The 16,001-nt window shown below is 54.8% G+C and overlaps 2 protein-coding genes across 8 annotated transcripts in view; one reads left to right on the top strand and one right to left on the bottom strand.

Annotated features, from left to right (window-relative positions):
* Nucleotides 1-151: 151 nt before the first annotated feature.
* On the top strand, nucleotides 152-4,190 carry DERL3 (derlin 3). Of its 6 annotated transcripts, none has more exons than XM_032876005.1 (7): nucleotides 153-299; nucleotides 416-478; nucleotides 564-637; nucleotides 756-849; nucleotides 1,314-1,509; nucleotides 1,980-2,070; nucleotides 2,808-4,010. In XM_032876005.1, exons 1-7 carry the CDS (start codon nucleotides 207-209, stop codon nucleotides 2,935-2,937), a joined length of 741 nt encoding a protein of 246 aa, XP_032731896.1. In that variant the 5' UTR covers nucleotides 153-206; the 3' UTR covers nucleotides 2,938-4,010. The 6 variants fall into 6 exon arrangements, with proteins under 6 accessions (XP_032731901.1, XP_032731896.1, XP_032731895.1 ...); XM_032876004.1 differs by having other exon boundaries at nucleotides 156-299; nucleotides 413-478; XM_032876009.1 differs by lacking the exon at nucleotides 2,808-4,010 and adding an exon at nucleotides 2,170-2,344 and having other exon boundaries at nucleotides 157-299.
* Nucleotides 4,191-4,293: 103 nt separating this feature from the next.
* Nucleotides 4,294-16,001, bottom strand: part of SMARCB1 (SWI/SNF related, matrix associated, actin dependent regulator of chromatin, subfamily b, member 1) — a 43,393-nt gene continuing 31,685 nt past the window's right edge. For both annotated transcript variants that reach the window (XM_032876002.1, XM_032876003.1), the window contains exons 7-9: nucleotides 11,876-12,066; nucleotides 5,036-5,167; nucleotides 4,294-4,638 (exon numbers count right to left, since the gene is read on the bottom strand). In XM_032876002.1, the coding sequence (XP_032731893.1) occupies nucleotides 4,599-4,638; nucleotides 5,036-5,167; nucleotides 11,876-12,066 (363 nt within the window). In that variant the 3' untranslated portion in view covers nucleotides 4,294-4,598. The remainder of the gene's footprint in view (nucleotides 4,639-5,035; nucleotides 5,168-11,875; nucleotides 12,067-16,001) is intronic.

Here is a 16,001-nt window from a genome sequence, read left to right as displayed (position 1 = left end):
CCCGAGTTCCGACCCGCCCACTCCCCTGTCCCGCCCCCGGCTTCCCGCTGCCTCCTCCTACTGGATACCGGGCCCAGGGTCCCTCCCTCGACCCTGGGCGCGCGGCGCCTCCGACGCGGATTGGCCGAATTCGAGAGTGAGGCGGGCCTTGTAGGCGGGTTAAAGAGCGCGCTGCAGGTTGGGCCACGCGTGTCAAAGAAGTTTCAATGGCGTGGCAGGGGCTGATGGCCGAGTTCCTGCAGGTGCCCGCGGTGACGCGGGCCTACACCTCGGCCTGCGTCCTTACCACCGCTGCTGTGGTAAGCTGGCTAGACGGGTGGGGGCATCTCCGTGGCTGCAGTCCGGGAGGGGTGTCGTCATGGTTACCGCTGCGTTCCCGGGGGCACCACCTAACGCGTCCCTGGTTCCGCAGCAGCTGGAGCTCCTCAGCCCCTTCCAGCTCTATTTCAACCCACACCTCGTGTTCCGGAAGTTCCAGGTGAGGCGGCCCCGCCCATGGCACCTGACAGCCGGGCCCTGCCGGCCCTGCGCCTGACCGCCCGCCTTCCTTCCCATCTCTGTAGGTCTGGAGGCTCGTCACCAACTTCCTCTTCTTTGGGCCGCTGGGATTCAGCTTCTTCTTCAACATGCTCTTCGTGTATCCTGCACTGCGCGGACCCAAGCGTGGGGCGGTGGGCGGGTCGCCGGGCTGGGGGATGCGCGCTGTGGGGAAACTGAGGCTCTGCCTGGTGGCACTTCCTTTACGGTCGCCGCAGGTTCCGCTACTGCCGCATGCTGGAGGAGGGCTCGTTCCGCGGCCGCACGGCCGACTTTGTCTTCATGTTCCTTTTCGGGGGTGTCCTCATGACCGTATCCTTTCCCGGGCTCTGAAACTAAAGGCCGCAGTGCCTCTGGTCCAGACTGTGTTGGTCGGTGAGCGACAGAGTCGCTCCCTCTAGTTTAGGATGTATTTACTGTACATAGGGGACTCAGCTCCGGATGTCAGCGCCAGCTCTTCAGTGCTGTACACAAAATACTACAGGGCAATGTGCAGGGGAGCCGGGGGGCGTGCTTGGGGGCTGAGCCCTGCATGCCCATTGTCAGGAGAAACTGGGGCAATGACGGGCAGTGTTTGGAGGCTGGGGGTGGACAAGAAGGGCAGATCACTTGTGGGGCCTGAGGCCATAGTGTGGCCTTGATCGGAAGGGCACAGAGGGGTGATGAGGAAAGGGAAACGGGATGATTCCAGGGCGTTAGCAAGTCGGAGGGGCCCTGGGCAGGAGCTCTGAGGCCTGCACCAGGAGAAGGCCTCCAGCACCTTGACTCTGGCTCAGCTGCTGGGGCTCCTGGGCAGCCTGTTCTTCTTGGGCCAGGCACTCACAGTCATGCTGGTGTATGTATGGAGCCGCCGCAACCCCCAAGTGAGAGTCAACTTCTTCGGCCTCCTCACCTTCCAGGCACCATTCCTGCCCTGGGCGCTCATGGGTTTCTCTCTGCTGTTGGGCAACTCAATTCTCGTGGACCTGCTGGGTAAGCCTGCCTGTGCATCCGCCCTCCCCAAACAGGCCATCTAGTACCTGATGGTCTTTGGGAGGACACTCACCTGTCCTCCCACCCCCTCTTCCGGACCTTTTAGCTCCTTTGTTCTCCCAGCCCCTGAACAACCCAGCCAGCTATGGGCTCCCCATATTCGGGTGTATTGATGCTCATGTGGGTCCTGACCAGGGATGGGGATAGGTGTGTCAAGGTGCCAGCCTTGGCTCCTATTCCTCCCATGTTCTCGGGCCCTCCCCTCCCCACGTCCTGCCCACTTCTGGGCCAGGTAAGCCTGTCCTTCAAGGTCAACCCTGTGCTGGCAGTCTGTGCAGAACATTGGGTACTCATACTCTGGGGCCTGAGGTTGCTTGGCCTGCCTGCTCATGGAGGCAGGGAGTAGGCTGTGAGGGCCTCGGGCTCTGGACCCTGGAGAGTGGCCTCAGCCATCCAGGGTTCTCCTACAGGGATTGCCGTGGGCCACATTTACTACTTCCTAGAGGACGTCTTCCCCAACCAGCCTGGAGGCAAGAGGCTGCTGCTGACCCCCAGTTTCCTGTGAGTGCTAGAGATAATTCTGCTACCCTCCCTCAGATGGCTCCCTGAACCAGTGGGAATGCCCGCTGGCCTCAGCTCAATGTGGGCCCCTCCCTACAGGAAGCTGCTACTGGATGCCCCACAGGAGGACCCCAATTACCTGCCCCTCCCGGAGGAGGAGCCAGGACCCCTGCAGCAATGACCCTACCCAGGGCCAGCCTGTTTTCCTGGCCTCTGGCAGGCCTCCATTCTACCCCTAACTCCCGATTACAGGAGAGCAACCTGTCCTGGAGACTGGGCTGGTGCCCAGGGCCCACCCAAATAAACAGAATGACCTGTATCTCATTGCCCGCAGCACTGGCTCCCTGCCTTGGCTGGCCACATCCTTCCATAGAGCTGGGCAGGTGTTGCTGGCCTTGACCTAGGGCCACCAATCCTGGCCTGCCCTCTCAGACCAATTGTAGGTGGTAGGATGGGAGGCGCAAAGGGGGTCAAGAACCTGCCCACAGTTGCCCAGCAGCTTTGAGCTCACAGATGGCATACTCAGGGTTCTTACTCCAGCTTTGCCAACACCTTGATGGAGCCTTGGGCAAATCCCACCTGCACTGATCTCTGCTCCAGGCCGGGCAGCAAGGGGGTTGACCAGGTCTCATTGGCTGGGGCCAGGACTGGGATGTTCCCATCATGCCAGGTCTAGGGGCTCCTGCCCATGGTACCCTCAGGCTGATGCCTCACTTGGCTCTTTCTGTCCCTCACGGGCAACAAGGGGACCTTTGCCCCATTTTCCAGCTGAGCAGCCAAGGTACTTGGCCGAGGCTCCATGAAGTCAGGTGCAGGAGAGGTCCAGGACCGGGGTCCTCTGCCCTTTCTGCAACCCCAAAGCTTTGAGAAATTTTCACCTTGGCAGAGTTCTGCAAAGTTTTCTCCCTGATGTTTGTAGCTGAGGACATGGGAGCCTGATCTGATACCACAGCTCACTTTTTTCTTTGGTAAAGCGGATACCAGACAGCCTGGCCTACTTTCCTCATTGCCCTAGACTAGTCAGAATTATAGTTGATTCCTGGATGATCAGCAGCAAAGGCGTTCCTCCAGCCCTAGGCTGTCACATTCACGGATGACACAAGTATTCATCATGGAGTCTGACCTTAATTTTGTAGGGAAACCCATGTGGAGTTGCAGCTGGCTCTGTAGGAGCACTGGGCTGGGTTGCCCAGAGGGGCGGAGGCGGGCAGTATTCAGTCCATCCCACCAGTTGCAGGGGCACATGGACCAAGCAAACCCTTCAGCAATGGAGCCCACTTGTCTCCAAGGCCAGGGGAGCCCAGTCCTGAAATCTTCCTCTTTGTTCAGGGCCTTCCAGTGAAGCCCAACTTCGCTCCAGCAAGTTGCACTCCTGGATGAAGGGCAGTGGGCCTGAGTACAAACTCCCCAGGAGCTAGGAGCTGTCATGTCCCAGGACATGATCACAGGACCCCCAGCCCAGAGGGCCAGGCCCATCTACCCTTATATCCTGGCAACCAAGACCCCAATTCCTACTCAAGAGCTCTGCCCTTGGCCAGTGTGGGGCTCAGGTTGGGAGCCAGGTGGCACCATGCTCCTGCCATGCCCAGGGAGCAGAGCTGCCCTGACCCAACAGGGAAGACACAGCAGCAGCTAATGGCAGCTGCCTGGTGTTGGGATCTGTTCTTTTCGGCAAGACTGCAGCCATGGGCTCAGTTCACCAAGCACTGCTTGGCTCCGTGAGGAGACCCGCACGTGCCACCCTTGTGGAGCCCTCATGCCTTCTGTAGAGTGGGGACACTTCCCCATGGGACAAGGATGCAGAGCTGAGGAGAGGCCCAGGGCTGTGCCTCCCTTCTCGACACACCACAGCCCCCCACCCCAGCCCCAGGCAGGCGTGCCGCTCCACGTGTCTTACTCCTTGAGACCCACCTGAGAGAGCTGCTGGCCTGGCTCAGGGCTCTAGCTGGGGTGGAGCTGGAATAGGGTGGGGCTGTCGCTGACAGGTAAGCCGGCCCCCGCCCTCTGAACCTCACGGCCTCACTTCTGTTCCTTGGAGGATGGCACAGGTGGTGGGTAGCGGGCTGAGGGCCTGAGGGCCTTGGATGCAGCCTTATTAGCCCCCACCTGCCCGCCTGGGGCTCTGAGGCAAAGAAGGGGGAGAGGCCTGGTGTGCTGGCCTTGGCCACACACCATCCAGCTAGACCCTGCTCCTCATCCCCTTTCTTATTTTTATGCTACCACTTTGAAAAAATGGAACATGACCTGTTGTCTTTATTTAAAAAGTGTTGCTAGCCCTACCTGGGGCTCCTATACAAAAACAAAACACAATCCAAAAATGAGGGCTCTTTCTGACCAGGGACTTGGGTGGGGACTAGGGCTCAGAAACTGGAATGTGTGCCCAGGGGAGGGTGACCGAAAGCCCTCCCCACACTCCATGCTCCTCAGGATGGCCCCGGCCTGCCCCCTTTGCCTCCTGCCTTGCCAGATGAAGGAGAGGCGGTCCGATCTTCTGAACGCTCCGTGGGAGCCATGCACCGACAGGCTGGTTACCAGGCTGGGGCAGTGTTGGCAAGACGCCTCATACGCCTGCAGGAGGAGAGAAGGAGTGACCCAGAGCCCCCCAGGGATCTCTAGTGCAGCCGGGGGAGTGGGGACAGAGATAGGACATGGATGATAAGAGGGAGGATCCCTATCCCCACTCGGCCTGGGCCTGTCTGCTGCTGGAGGCCCTGAGTCTGCCCTCTCTCCAGCTTGCTCAGGTCCCGCCTACCTCTCCAGGGCTCCAGATGTGTAGGTCTGGACTGTGGTCAGACCCAACCCGAGGGCTTATTTTTGTTCCCTGCAGGGAAACCCACCCAGGGACCTGCCTTTGGCAACTTGGTTTCCAATAAAACCAGGTCACCACATCCCTCACCTGCCTTCAAGACAGTGCCTTTGGTCAGAGCCAGCTGTAAGGGACCTGGAGGGGTGGGGGTGTGGATACCTTGTGTTCCTGTCCTGGTCGCGGATCTTCTTTTCCATCTCAGCGTCTGTCAGAGTCTCCAGCAGCGGGCACCACTGGTCAGCATCCCCTGTGTTCCGGATGGCAATCTCCACCGTGGGTAGGGGGTTCTCACTGTGGGCCGGGGTGGGGTGGGGTGGGGGGGTAGTGACTGCTGAGTTCACAGAGTAGCAGCTAGAAACGCCCCCAGAAACAGTGTCCACCCCCTGCCAGAATGCTGGAGCCAGGCCATGGCAGGAAGGCCCACGCCTTTCCTGCTACCTCCTCTGTCTCCTCCCTACTAGGCCTGGCTCCTCAGAACAGCACTCCTGAGAGGAGTGGCCCGGTCATCACCTGTCACTCAGACCTCAAGGCAGAATCACTGGAGATGCCAGCCCCCCCCACCCCCACCGCCCAACAACAGCCTCTCTTCAAAGCACTCTCAAACAGGCTCTTGATTGCTGCCTAGGTGTCTCTGTCTATAAGCCTGGAGAGGGCATTCCCCGTGACCAGCGTTGCTGGGGAGGCAGGGGAAGGCAGTCTATCCTACTCAGTGTCCAGGGCCAGGACCCACCAGCCTCGATGCCTCATCCCACTGAAGGCTGCTGGGCCGGCCTATTCCTGAATATTCTGCACACTTGCCCTTCAGCCCACTTCACCGGCCCAACTAAGCCCCAGAGAACTGGGCTATTTGCCTAAGGTAGACAGTTGGGCCTGGGACCCTTGTCCCCAAATCACTACACTCCATAGCCTCTAAATGACCACTCTGATGGCCACCTAAGCCCCTTCTTGCCAAGGAGACACAGCATGGGCACGGGGAGAAGGGGAGGAGCAGACACCATGGGAGGGAGGACACAGCTGAGCTGCCACCTCTCCAGGCCTTGGTTTCCAAGCCTCAGAGCATGGTCCTCACAGTGACCTCTCCCAGCCCCTCCCCCTGTCACCACCACCGCCTCACCAGGCCCTTTCTCTCTTCTCCAGCTGGGTAGCCTGCACCTATCCCCCGAGGCTCAGCACCCCAAGAAGGCCAGCCCACTCCACTGCAGCCCTATCACAAGTCTGCCCCCCTGCAGAACACTGTTCACTCTGATCGGGCATTGTTGGGTTTTGATATTTCATCTGGAAACCAGGAACAATATCACGGCTATGGGAACTTTTCAGAGCTTTGCTGTTATTTAAACCAGCCAACTTATGCCCACTATGTTGGCGTTGGGAAGGGGCTCCCCAGGGGCCAGGAGCCTTGTCACAGAGTCTCCCTGTAACCGGTGCTCAAGGTTGTGTGAGTGGCCCACTGGAGAGGGGCGTCCAGTGGGCACATAGCAGCCGAGGGCCAGCTCTGGCCTACCTCGCGTTCTTCTCCTCATCCCAGAGTCTCAAGGAACGTGAGCAGACATGGGCTAAGGCTCTCACCACAACCCAGGGCTCCCCCCGGCTCCTCTGCAGTAGTGGGGTTCACTTCCTGCTGCTGAAGCTAGTCCCCGAAGCCCAAGCTTGTGCTGGTGACTCAGAGGCCAGTGGATGCGCCAAGCTCCCACCCGAGGTTCCCCGAGGCCGAGCCTCCTCAGCAGCTCCTAACAGCTGTTCTGCAGCCAGGGCCGTGGTTTGGCAATCCTAAACCACCCAGCCACAGACCCAAACATCATCCCGCACCTCAAGGCCTCCCAGCTGCCGCCTTCCTCAGGAGGACAGACATGAAAGGCGCCAAGCCCATGCTGAGGGGAGCAAAACATGTTTTCCTCTTAATTTAAACAAGAGCTCGTGAGTAGGTTCTGGAGGCCCCTTTGTTTACCTCCCCTTGGCTCTGGGAAGATTCCACTCCTGTGGGTTTGTTCTAAAATAAGAACTGCTCGATCCAACCCTGTAAGAATGGGCTTTGGGCCAGCAGGCCTGCCTCGGATCTGGGACAAACACAAAGGCGGGAGAGCCACCTTGCCTCCCATTCCTCCTCTGAGAGGATTCCACATCACGGCTTCAAGGTCGGTCACCTGGGACCCCAAGATGCTCCTACCTTCTTGCAGAGTCCAGGTGGGGACACAGAGCCCAGGGAGGGGAGGGCCGTAGCTGAGGTGACAGAGGGCCCTGGGCTGCAGCTTGTAGGGCTGTCTTGCTGTGATCTCACTTTTATGCCCTTGCATGACACAAAAGCCAGGAAACACTACTAGGCCCACTTCACAAATGAGGAAGACAGAGTCTTGGAGGGAAATGACCTGCCCATGGCTGCTCAGCTGGGAGTGGGCAGGGGACAAAACCCGACACCACCCTCCTCTTCATGGTCAATGGATTTTTACATGGTGTGGAAGCCCACGCAATGGGGAGAGAGCAGTCTTTCGAACATATGGTGCTGGGTTAGGCAGTGGTTTCACAGGTGTCACATTAAAAAAAAGGACCGTGGGGGCGCTGCGCTGACTCAGTCAGTGGAACATGCAACTCTTGATCTTGGGGCTGTGAGTTTGAACCCCACACTGGATGTAGTGAGGACTTAAAATCTTAAAAAAAAAAAAAAAAAGCACAGGCAACAAAAGAAAAAATAAACTGGACTACATTAAAACTTAAAACTTCCGTGCTTCAGGGCACCTGGCTGGCTCAGTTGGTGCCACACGAGATTTTGGGTCTCCCAGTTGTAGGTTAAAGCCCCAGGTTGGGTGTGGAGATTACTGGGAAAAACAAACTAACCAACCCAAAACCAAACCAAACCAGACCAAATAACTAAATATAAAAAAAAAAAAAAATGACAAAAAACTTTTGTGTTTTGAAGGACACTGTCATGAAAGTGGAAAGGCAACCCTAAAGTGGGAGAAAATATTTGCAAATCCTATCTCTGATAAGGACTCCTATCTAGAATATATAACGAACACTTACAACTCAGTAATAAAAATGCAAATGACCCCATTAAAAAACAGGGGACCTGAGCAGCCATTTTGTCAAAGGCAATGTACAAATGCCCAAGGTCATCAGTGGTCAGGGAAATGCAAATCCAAACCACCACGTTCCCCCTGCCCTACTGCCCTAGGAGGGCTAGATTCAAAAGTGAGATACCAGAAGTCTGGCTCTGCTGGCCGGGAAGTAAAATGGGAGGGGGGTGCCTCTGGAAAGCAGTCGGGCCCTCCCTCCAAGTGCTCAACACAACTATCACGTGACCCAGCAATTCCCCTCCTAGCACCTACCCAAGGGCTGAAAAGAGGCACTGAAACAAAAATGAATGCTCACCCCACTACCCTTAACAACAGCCCCAAAGGGACAATAGCCCAACTGTCCCTCGACGGCTGACTGGGTAGATAAAATATGGTCCATCTGTATGATAAGATATCACTCAGCCCCCAAAAGGAATGAAGCTCTGATACAGGCTGCCACAGAGAGAAGCGACACTGAGAAGTCAGCCACAAAAGACCACGTGATCTGGGATTCTATTTATACTGAGTACCCAGAAGAGGCAAGCTGATGGAAAGCAGATCAGTAATCGCCTGGGGCTGAGAGCCATGGGGGCAGGGCAATGGCGAAAGGGGGCAAGGCTTGCTGGGGGTGACAAAAGCCCTGCCAGCTGTGACAGCTGGGGCTCTGCGGATCCTACAGAGCCCGTGCTAGCTGGCTGGACCACACCGTACATGCATTGTACCTCCAGGAAGTGGTTCTCAAAGCAGATAAGCAGGCAAGCAAATGCTGCCACCGGCAGGTGGGCAGAGTTCCAGGAGGAACTTGTGTGGCTCCTGGTCAACAAATCCAAAATGACCCTGGCGTCTCCCAACCCTGATGTGCACCAGGGACACTGCCTCTCTGTCCCCCATCAGGCCCAGCTCCCAAGTTCTCTGGCCCCTCCCCCTGTCCCTGGCTTCCTCCTGGCCGGCACTCTGTCCTCCCTCCCCACCATGGGGTCTCATGCTCCCTACCCTGGGCCTGCAGCCTCCAGTACTTTCAGTGGCCACACACAAGTCTCCTGTGCTGGACAGGGTGCTATTTCTTCTCTGCACCCAGCTGCAGCCACGGGACTGGCCAGCAACTACACTGATACAACCTTCCTCACAGGTAGCAGCTTGCAGGTTTGGGTATCTGACAGCCTCCCATGTGCCAGTCTGCCCAGGCCCTTACCCTGGTGGAGCCCTGCCCCCTCCTGCTAGGAGTCTGGGGCCCCCTATCCATTTGTTACATGCCATGCTCCCTCCTCATGTTTGCCCACATCAGGCCTGCCCGTCCCATCGCAGGAGGGAAGCAGCCTGTCCTCTGGCCTAGCTCCTGAGACTTGTCTGCCTCTGCTCACACATGCCCCGTGACCAGCAGCCTGCCCTGCTCCACTGTGGACACAATTCAGTGCCACCATCACTGGAGATGGCACCGCAGCCACACGCTGGGCTTGGTCCAGGAGCAGACAGACAGGACCAGCTGGCGGGAATTCAGAGCATTTATGACAGGGGATGACGGAGGCCCCGGATTTCAAGCCCCTTTGAAGGAGGTTCATGTGACTCAGCGGTTGCCAAGCTTTGGGTGTACCAGAGACCAGGCCGGGGCTCCTGATCCCACCCTCCACAGACCAAGTGGCCCCTGGCCCTGGGGACGTGACAGCCCACTCTACTCCCACTACACAGCCTTTCCCCCAGAAAGACTGACTGACGCCAGGCTCCCTGGGGAGAGTCAAGAGCGGTCAGAGCTCCCAAAGGATGACGTGGTGTAGCAGTGACAATGTGGGTTAGGGGCAAGAGACAGAAGTTGCAGTCCCCTCCCTTGATTGCTTTAGAAGGCCGCAGTCGTCCCCTGGACGATGAAGCCTATGCCAAGCCAGCTTCTGACCCTAAACTCCCGTTCCTGTCTTGCAGACTCTCTCCAGAGTCCAGCTGCCCACACTGCACATAGCACACAAGACAGGCCAGGCCTAGTATGAGGAGCGCAGGAGGCCTAGTCAGCTGGGAAATCACAAGCAGCCGTCCCAATACAAAAGAGACACTGGGGTGTCTCTCAGATTGAGATAGGCTGTGTCCCACCGGCCTGGCCTGCTGGGGCTGCTGGGAAGGGGGTATGTGCTTACCCCAGTCTCCAGTCAGCGGCCCTGCCCTCCATCCCCAGGACCAGAAACCTGAACACTCAGCATGACAGCCTACAGATCGCAGCGGGCTGGGGCTCTGGAATGCTCCCCATCCAGCCGGCTGGAACTTGTTAAGTGGCTTCTGAGATGGGGGCGTGGGGGCCGTCTATAAGTCCTGACCTGCCGCCACCAGGGACTCCCGAGGGGGCCTGCTCTGGGAGCTGTCTGGCACACCACCAATGGCCTGAAGCCTCGGCAGGGGCTTTGGGAGGTTACCTGGGATCACCCCGAGATAAGAGCAGGAGGACGCCACCACCCGCAGGGTCTTTCTGCTCTGAGCAGCACGAGCACCCCCAGCCCACAGCATCTGCTGGTCAGAATGTGGATTCTGACCCGATCAGCATCTGGGGGATGAGGTATCTGGGGTCGGTGTCACTCCCACCACCTGTACCACTCACCACCTCCCAGGACCTCGGGAGGGGCACTCCAGCAAGTGAGGCCACCCCAGATCGGTCTTTCAGGCCCATCGGCCTTGGCTCGGGTACAGCACGAACGGACATGTAGGCCCACACCTCCAGCTGGACTCTCACAAGGGCCAGACACCACCGCATCGCAGCTCATGGATGCCTCCTCCCAGGCAGAGCCTGGACCCTGTCTGTGCAGCAGGACCACCTGGATGGCAGGGCTGCTGGGAGGTTAGGAGAGGGGAACGTGTGCTGTCTCAGCCCAGATGCTGGGAGTGCAGGCAGCGCTTGGACACCCCCCAGGAGCTCAGTGGTTTCCCAGGGCCAGGATCCTCAAGCCCCGAAAAGTGTATGGTCATTCCTTCTCTCTTGCTCAGATTTACAGGAACCAGTCAGAAAGCAGTCAGTCTTCTGGGATTTCTGGGAAAATCAGCTGAGACACAAACATACTCACGAGCTCTGTTAACTGTCATATCTTTGCCAAAAGACCTTCGCACTGGCTCCTCATGGGCCATTTTAAGCTGCCATCCCTGAGTAATGATCGCCAAATGTAGACGATGACAGTTATGAGCAGAATAAATGCTAACATCCTGTTTTGATGCGGGCTACTCATCGCTACCCCCAGACTGCACTTTCCCAAGGGGAAAAGGAGCTCAGGGAACAGTTCCGCAGTGGGCAATCTCTACTCCCCGTGATCACTCGTCAACCCCACCCCCTGCCAGGCCTGTACTCTGCACTCCGGGGCCACCATCAATGGGAAAGCCACATCTGCCTCTCCAGAAGCCGACATCCCCTGGTCCACCCCGACACTGCCACCAAGGACACAGGACTGGAATGTTCTGTTTACACTTCCACCTTCATAGGCAGCCTGGATGTGGCTCTTTATCTTTCACGACCCCCAGTATGGGGTCCTGCTGATGTGGGCGCTCGACTAGCCTCTGACTTAATAGTGGTGAGATGTAACAGTAAAAATAAACTGCTGGAGATCCCTGATTCTCCCGAGGAGCAGCCCTTATTTGAGACAGAAAGCAAGTCCACCAGATGACAGCTCCTGGGGTGGGCAGTCCACCCCCGATGGAGGGAAGAATCTGGGCAAAAGCACAGAGGTGGCAGGGCAGCAGAGTGTGGCCTTAGGCAGCTGGGGGTGGGCACTACTGGGTACAGAGGGGATAGAATCACCCCCCACCATGATGAGGATGGGGAGCCCTGCCGCTGACACACAAGAGGCAGGAGAAGTGAGCCACCAAAGGGCTGCTGAGCTGGCCAAGGCTCCAGAGAGGCCCAAAAGCATCACTGCACATAGGGAGACGTTTTTTCCCCAAAACAGGTTTGCAAAGGAATGAGGGCGGGCCGAATCTGATCTCCTACCTGAAGGCATAGGTCTTCTGATGCCAGCTCAGCTGTCCCCGGATGCTGTAGGCAATGGTGGTGACGAACTCCCCGCCCAGCCCCAGCTCTGAACACAGCTTCAGGGCAAATTTCTCTGGTGAGTTCTCCTTCTCTGACATGTCCCACTCAAACTGGTCCACCAGTGAAATGTTTCCCACGTGGATGTTCAGCTGGGGCAGGAACCAAAGAACACAAGGAAGAGGAGTCAGAACCGCGCCCAACCTCAGGAGGCCTCAAAGAGGTGAGACAGCTGACTGGGGAGCCGCCGGGCCGGGCTGGACCTTGCCCACAGCTTGCTAGCTGAGAACCGGGACTGGCCCTTATCCTTCTGGCCACACAGGTTCCCATCTTGATAACGGAGATGACACCATGTACCTGATGAGGGGCTGTGGCGAAGACCTGGCAGAGTCACCCATCTTGCTTAGTAAGTGTGATCACAGACCCACATCCCACTCGAACAGCCCATAGCGCAAAGCCTAGGGGCAGGTAGCAGAGGCCCATGGCCAGCCCAGCCCGCCATGCTCCCAGCAAACATCCTGACATGCAACCTGGCGCCAGGAGAGGGTCTGGGCCGTGGCTGTGCAGCCCCCAGACTGAGATGGGACACAGCCTGAGCCACAGGCGCATCCCACCAACACCTGCACTCAGAACCCCTACCTTTTCTCATCACGCCACAGATGAGCAGGCCTGCTCTGAAATAGGAAGGACTCATCAGGGTCTGGCTGTGTTCTCTGGGCACTGTGCCCACGAGGCTCCTCCTATGGCTCTGTGGGGTTGGAACCACGCCTCACTGCTCTCTAGCTAAGCAGGCCACCATGCACCTGCCCATCCGTGCTACCATCCCTGCGTGCTCAGCTTTTTAAGACAAAGATCAGGGTGGCCACTGCTCGAGGACCACCTGCTGCCCTCAGAGCAGCATGGGACCCCACTCCCTCTCCCCATTCACAAAGCCTTGAACCTCTGTACCCTGCACACCACTTTTCCCTTACTGCAAACAAGCCCCATCTTTTCCCATTTCCATGTTCTGCTCATACTGGGTGACTGACCTGTATGATGATGGTCTGCAGAATGAAACCAAAAGAGCTGCCTCTTCCCCTAACAGGAACCTAATGCCCAGTGAGCCCCGAGGGCATGCTGGGACCAAAAAGATGGGAAACAGCAGGCAGCCCACAGAAAAACATCAAACAGGAGCAATGGGTGTAGCCCGTTCCCACGCAACCCAAGCAGGCCCTGCCCTGGGTGCAACGGCAGAAGTCCTCTGGCCACCAGGCAGCACTGCGCAGACTTGGGGGCCTGTCCCCTGCCAATAACTGGTCATTAACACTTGCATCTATTAAAAAATACAGATTGTGTGTCGTCAAGGAGAGGCACAGGGAACGCAAAGGTGAGTATGACCAGCAAAAAACCGTCTTCATGGCTGACATTCCAGCTGGGGAAGAGACACCAAAGCAAGTTAAATATGTGAATGGAGGCTGAGGCCTCCTGGGGAAGGCAGCATTTTAGGAAGAACTGAATGGACATAGAAAGCAGACCATGGGGCTCCCTGCAGAGAAAGATCCTGTGCAGAGCTGGGCCTGAGGGCTCCAGTTTCCTAAGGGCTCCAGTTTCCACAAAGGGATCTGGAAGCCCTGTGGAGTGTTTTGAGCAGCAAAACTTCCCTGGGCCAGCTGTGTCCGACCTTGGTGCTAGCGAGCCCTTGTGTCAGAGCCGGGCAGGAAACTCAACCTGAGACGGGGGGGGGGGGGGGGGGGGGGGGGGGGACGACAACAGGTGGGATGGAGGGCCTGAAGGGGCCCCACAGCTGCCCAGTTGCCAAGAAAGCCTCTGGTCAGGAGAGATGGTGGCAACTCTCAGCAGATTTTCAACTGCCTGACAACTTCCTATATGGCTGCCCATAAGCTCCATGAGGATTTGAAACAACACACAAAGAAAATCCCGAGAAAAAAATATCAGGAAGCCAGCTGGTCAGACTCATGAAGACCCTACTCATGTCCAACCCCATCTATTTGGAAAATGTCAGTGGGTGTGGCTAAATCCTTAAGGCCACTTCCCCACTACGTTTATAGTTACAGGCAGGGATTCGAAGACTCGGCACAGGGCAGAGTCCTCAGGGCCATCCTTCAGAGATGATAGACAAGGTATGAGAATGCAGGTGAGGCTCCCACTGCCCCCATTTCTCTGTGAAGTTCCCCTTCCCTCTCAGTCATGCCCTTTTTCTGCTGCTTGGCCAGTCAAAATACGAAACTAGAATGGGTTAAGAAAAACAGATTCCTATTTCTCTCAAAAGAAATTAACCATTGGGGCACCTGGCTGGCTCAATCAGTAGCACATGCAGTTTTTTTATTTTTATTTTTTACATTTAATTTAATTTTTTAAAAAGATTTTTAAAATTTATTTATTTGAAAGAGAGAGAGGGAGAGCACAGAGGCAGAGGGAGAGGAAGAAGCAGGGAGCCTGACACAGGACTTGATCCCAGGACCCTGGGATCATGACCTGAGCCAAACGTAAACACTTAACCAACTTAACCACCCAGGTATCCCAGGACATGTAATTCTTTTTTTTTTTTTTTTTTAAGGATTTTATTTATTTATTTGACAGAAAGATAGAGAGCCCAAGCAGGCAGAGCAGCAGGCAGAGGAAGAGGGAGAAGCAGGTTCTCCGCTGAGCAGGGAGCCTGACACAGGGCTTGATTCCAGGACCCTGGGATCAGGACCTGAACTGAAGGCAGATGTTTAACTGACTGAGCCACCCAGGTACCCCCCAGAACATGCAATTCTTGATCTTGGGTCAAAAGTTTAAGAAGGAAGGAAGGAAGGAAGGAAGGAAATCAATCAATCAATCAATCAATCAACTAGTAAGGAGACTGAATGAGTAAACAAAAACTTCCCCACAAAGAAAAGCCCTGGGTCCTAATGGCTTCACTGGTGAATTCTATGAAACACTGAAAGAAGAACTAGCATCAATCCTTCTCAAATTCTGTCAAAAAACTGAAGAGGAAAGAACACACTTCATAGCTTGTTGTCCAGATACCAAAGCCAGATACTACAAGAAAACCACAGATCAATATTCTTCATAAACATTGATGTAAAAATCTTTAACAAAATACTAGCAAACTGAATTTTGTGGCATGTTAAAAGAATTATATGCCATGACCAAATGGGATTTATTCTAGCAATGCAAAGATGGTTCAATACAAAAACTGACCAATGTAACACACCATATTAACAGATTGAAAAACAAAAAACACAGGATCACCTGAATAAATACAGAAAAGGCATTTGACAAAATTTAACAAACTTTGATACAAAAATCTCAACAAACTACAAAAAGAAAAAAACTTCAACTAAATAAAATCCACATATGAAAAACCTACAGTGAACATCATACTCAATGGTAAAACCAGAAAGCTTTTCCTTTAAGACCAGGAACTAGCCAAGGAAGCTTACTCTTGCCATTTCTAGTCAACAGAATACTGGAATTTCTAGCCAAGAAAAAGAAATAAAAGGTATCCCAATTGGAAAAGGAAGAAGTGAAGATTACTTCTATTTATAGATGATACAATCTTATACATAGAAAACCTTAAAGATCACGTACAAAAAAACTGTTAGAACAAATGCAACAAAGCAGCAAGATACAAAGTCAACACACAACTATCAGCTGCATTTCTATACACTAATAAACAATCTGAAAAAAAAATTGAGAACAATTTCTTTCAGAACAGCATCAAAAAGAATAAAATACTTATGACTTAACCAAAGAGGTGAAAGGCCTATATGATGAAAATTACAAAAACTGCTCAAAGAAATTAAAGAGAGCATAAGTAAATGAAAAGGTATCCCATGTTCATGGACTGGAAGACAAGAGTATTATTAAGATGTCTAGACTATCCAAGGCAATTTACAAATTCATTGCAATCCCTATTAAAATTTCAACAATGCTTCTTGCAGAAATAGAATAAAAATCCATCTTGAACTGAATCTAAGGGACCCTGAAGAGTAAAAACAATCTTGAAAAAGAAGACCAACACTGAAAGACTCACACATTCTAATTTCAGACACTACAGTAATCAAAACAGTGTGGTACTGACATAAAAACAAACACACAG

This window comes from Lontra canadensis, unplaced genomic scaffold, assembly GCF_010015895.1.
Source record: "Lontra canadensis isolate GAN:19392208 unplaced genomic scaffold, GSC_riverotter_1.0 scaffold57, whole genome shotgun sequence".
Taxonomy (NCBI): Eukaryota; Metazoa; Chordata; class Mammalia; order Carnivora; family Mustelidae; genus Lontra; species Lontra canadensis.
Note: the sequence above shows the minus strand (reverse complement) of the source record. Positions and strands in the feature narration are given on the sequence as shown.

Bases quoted from the DNA above. Each gene is read 5' to 3' on its own strand.
- DERL3 (XM_032876004.1), top strand. From the start codon at position 207: ATGGCGTGGCAGGGGCTGATGGCCGAGTTCCTGCAGGTGCCCGCGGTG. The intron at 1,510-1,979 runs GTAAGCCTGCCT...GTTCTCCTACAG, and splicing joins AATTCTCGTGGACCTGCTGG to GGATTGCCGTGGGCCACATT. The intron at 2,071-2,807 runs GTGAGTGCTAGA...TGTCCCTCACGG, and splicing joins CTGCTGACCCCCAGTTTCCT to GCAACAAGGGGACCTTTGCC.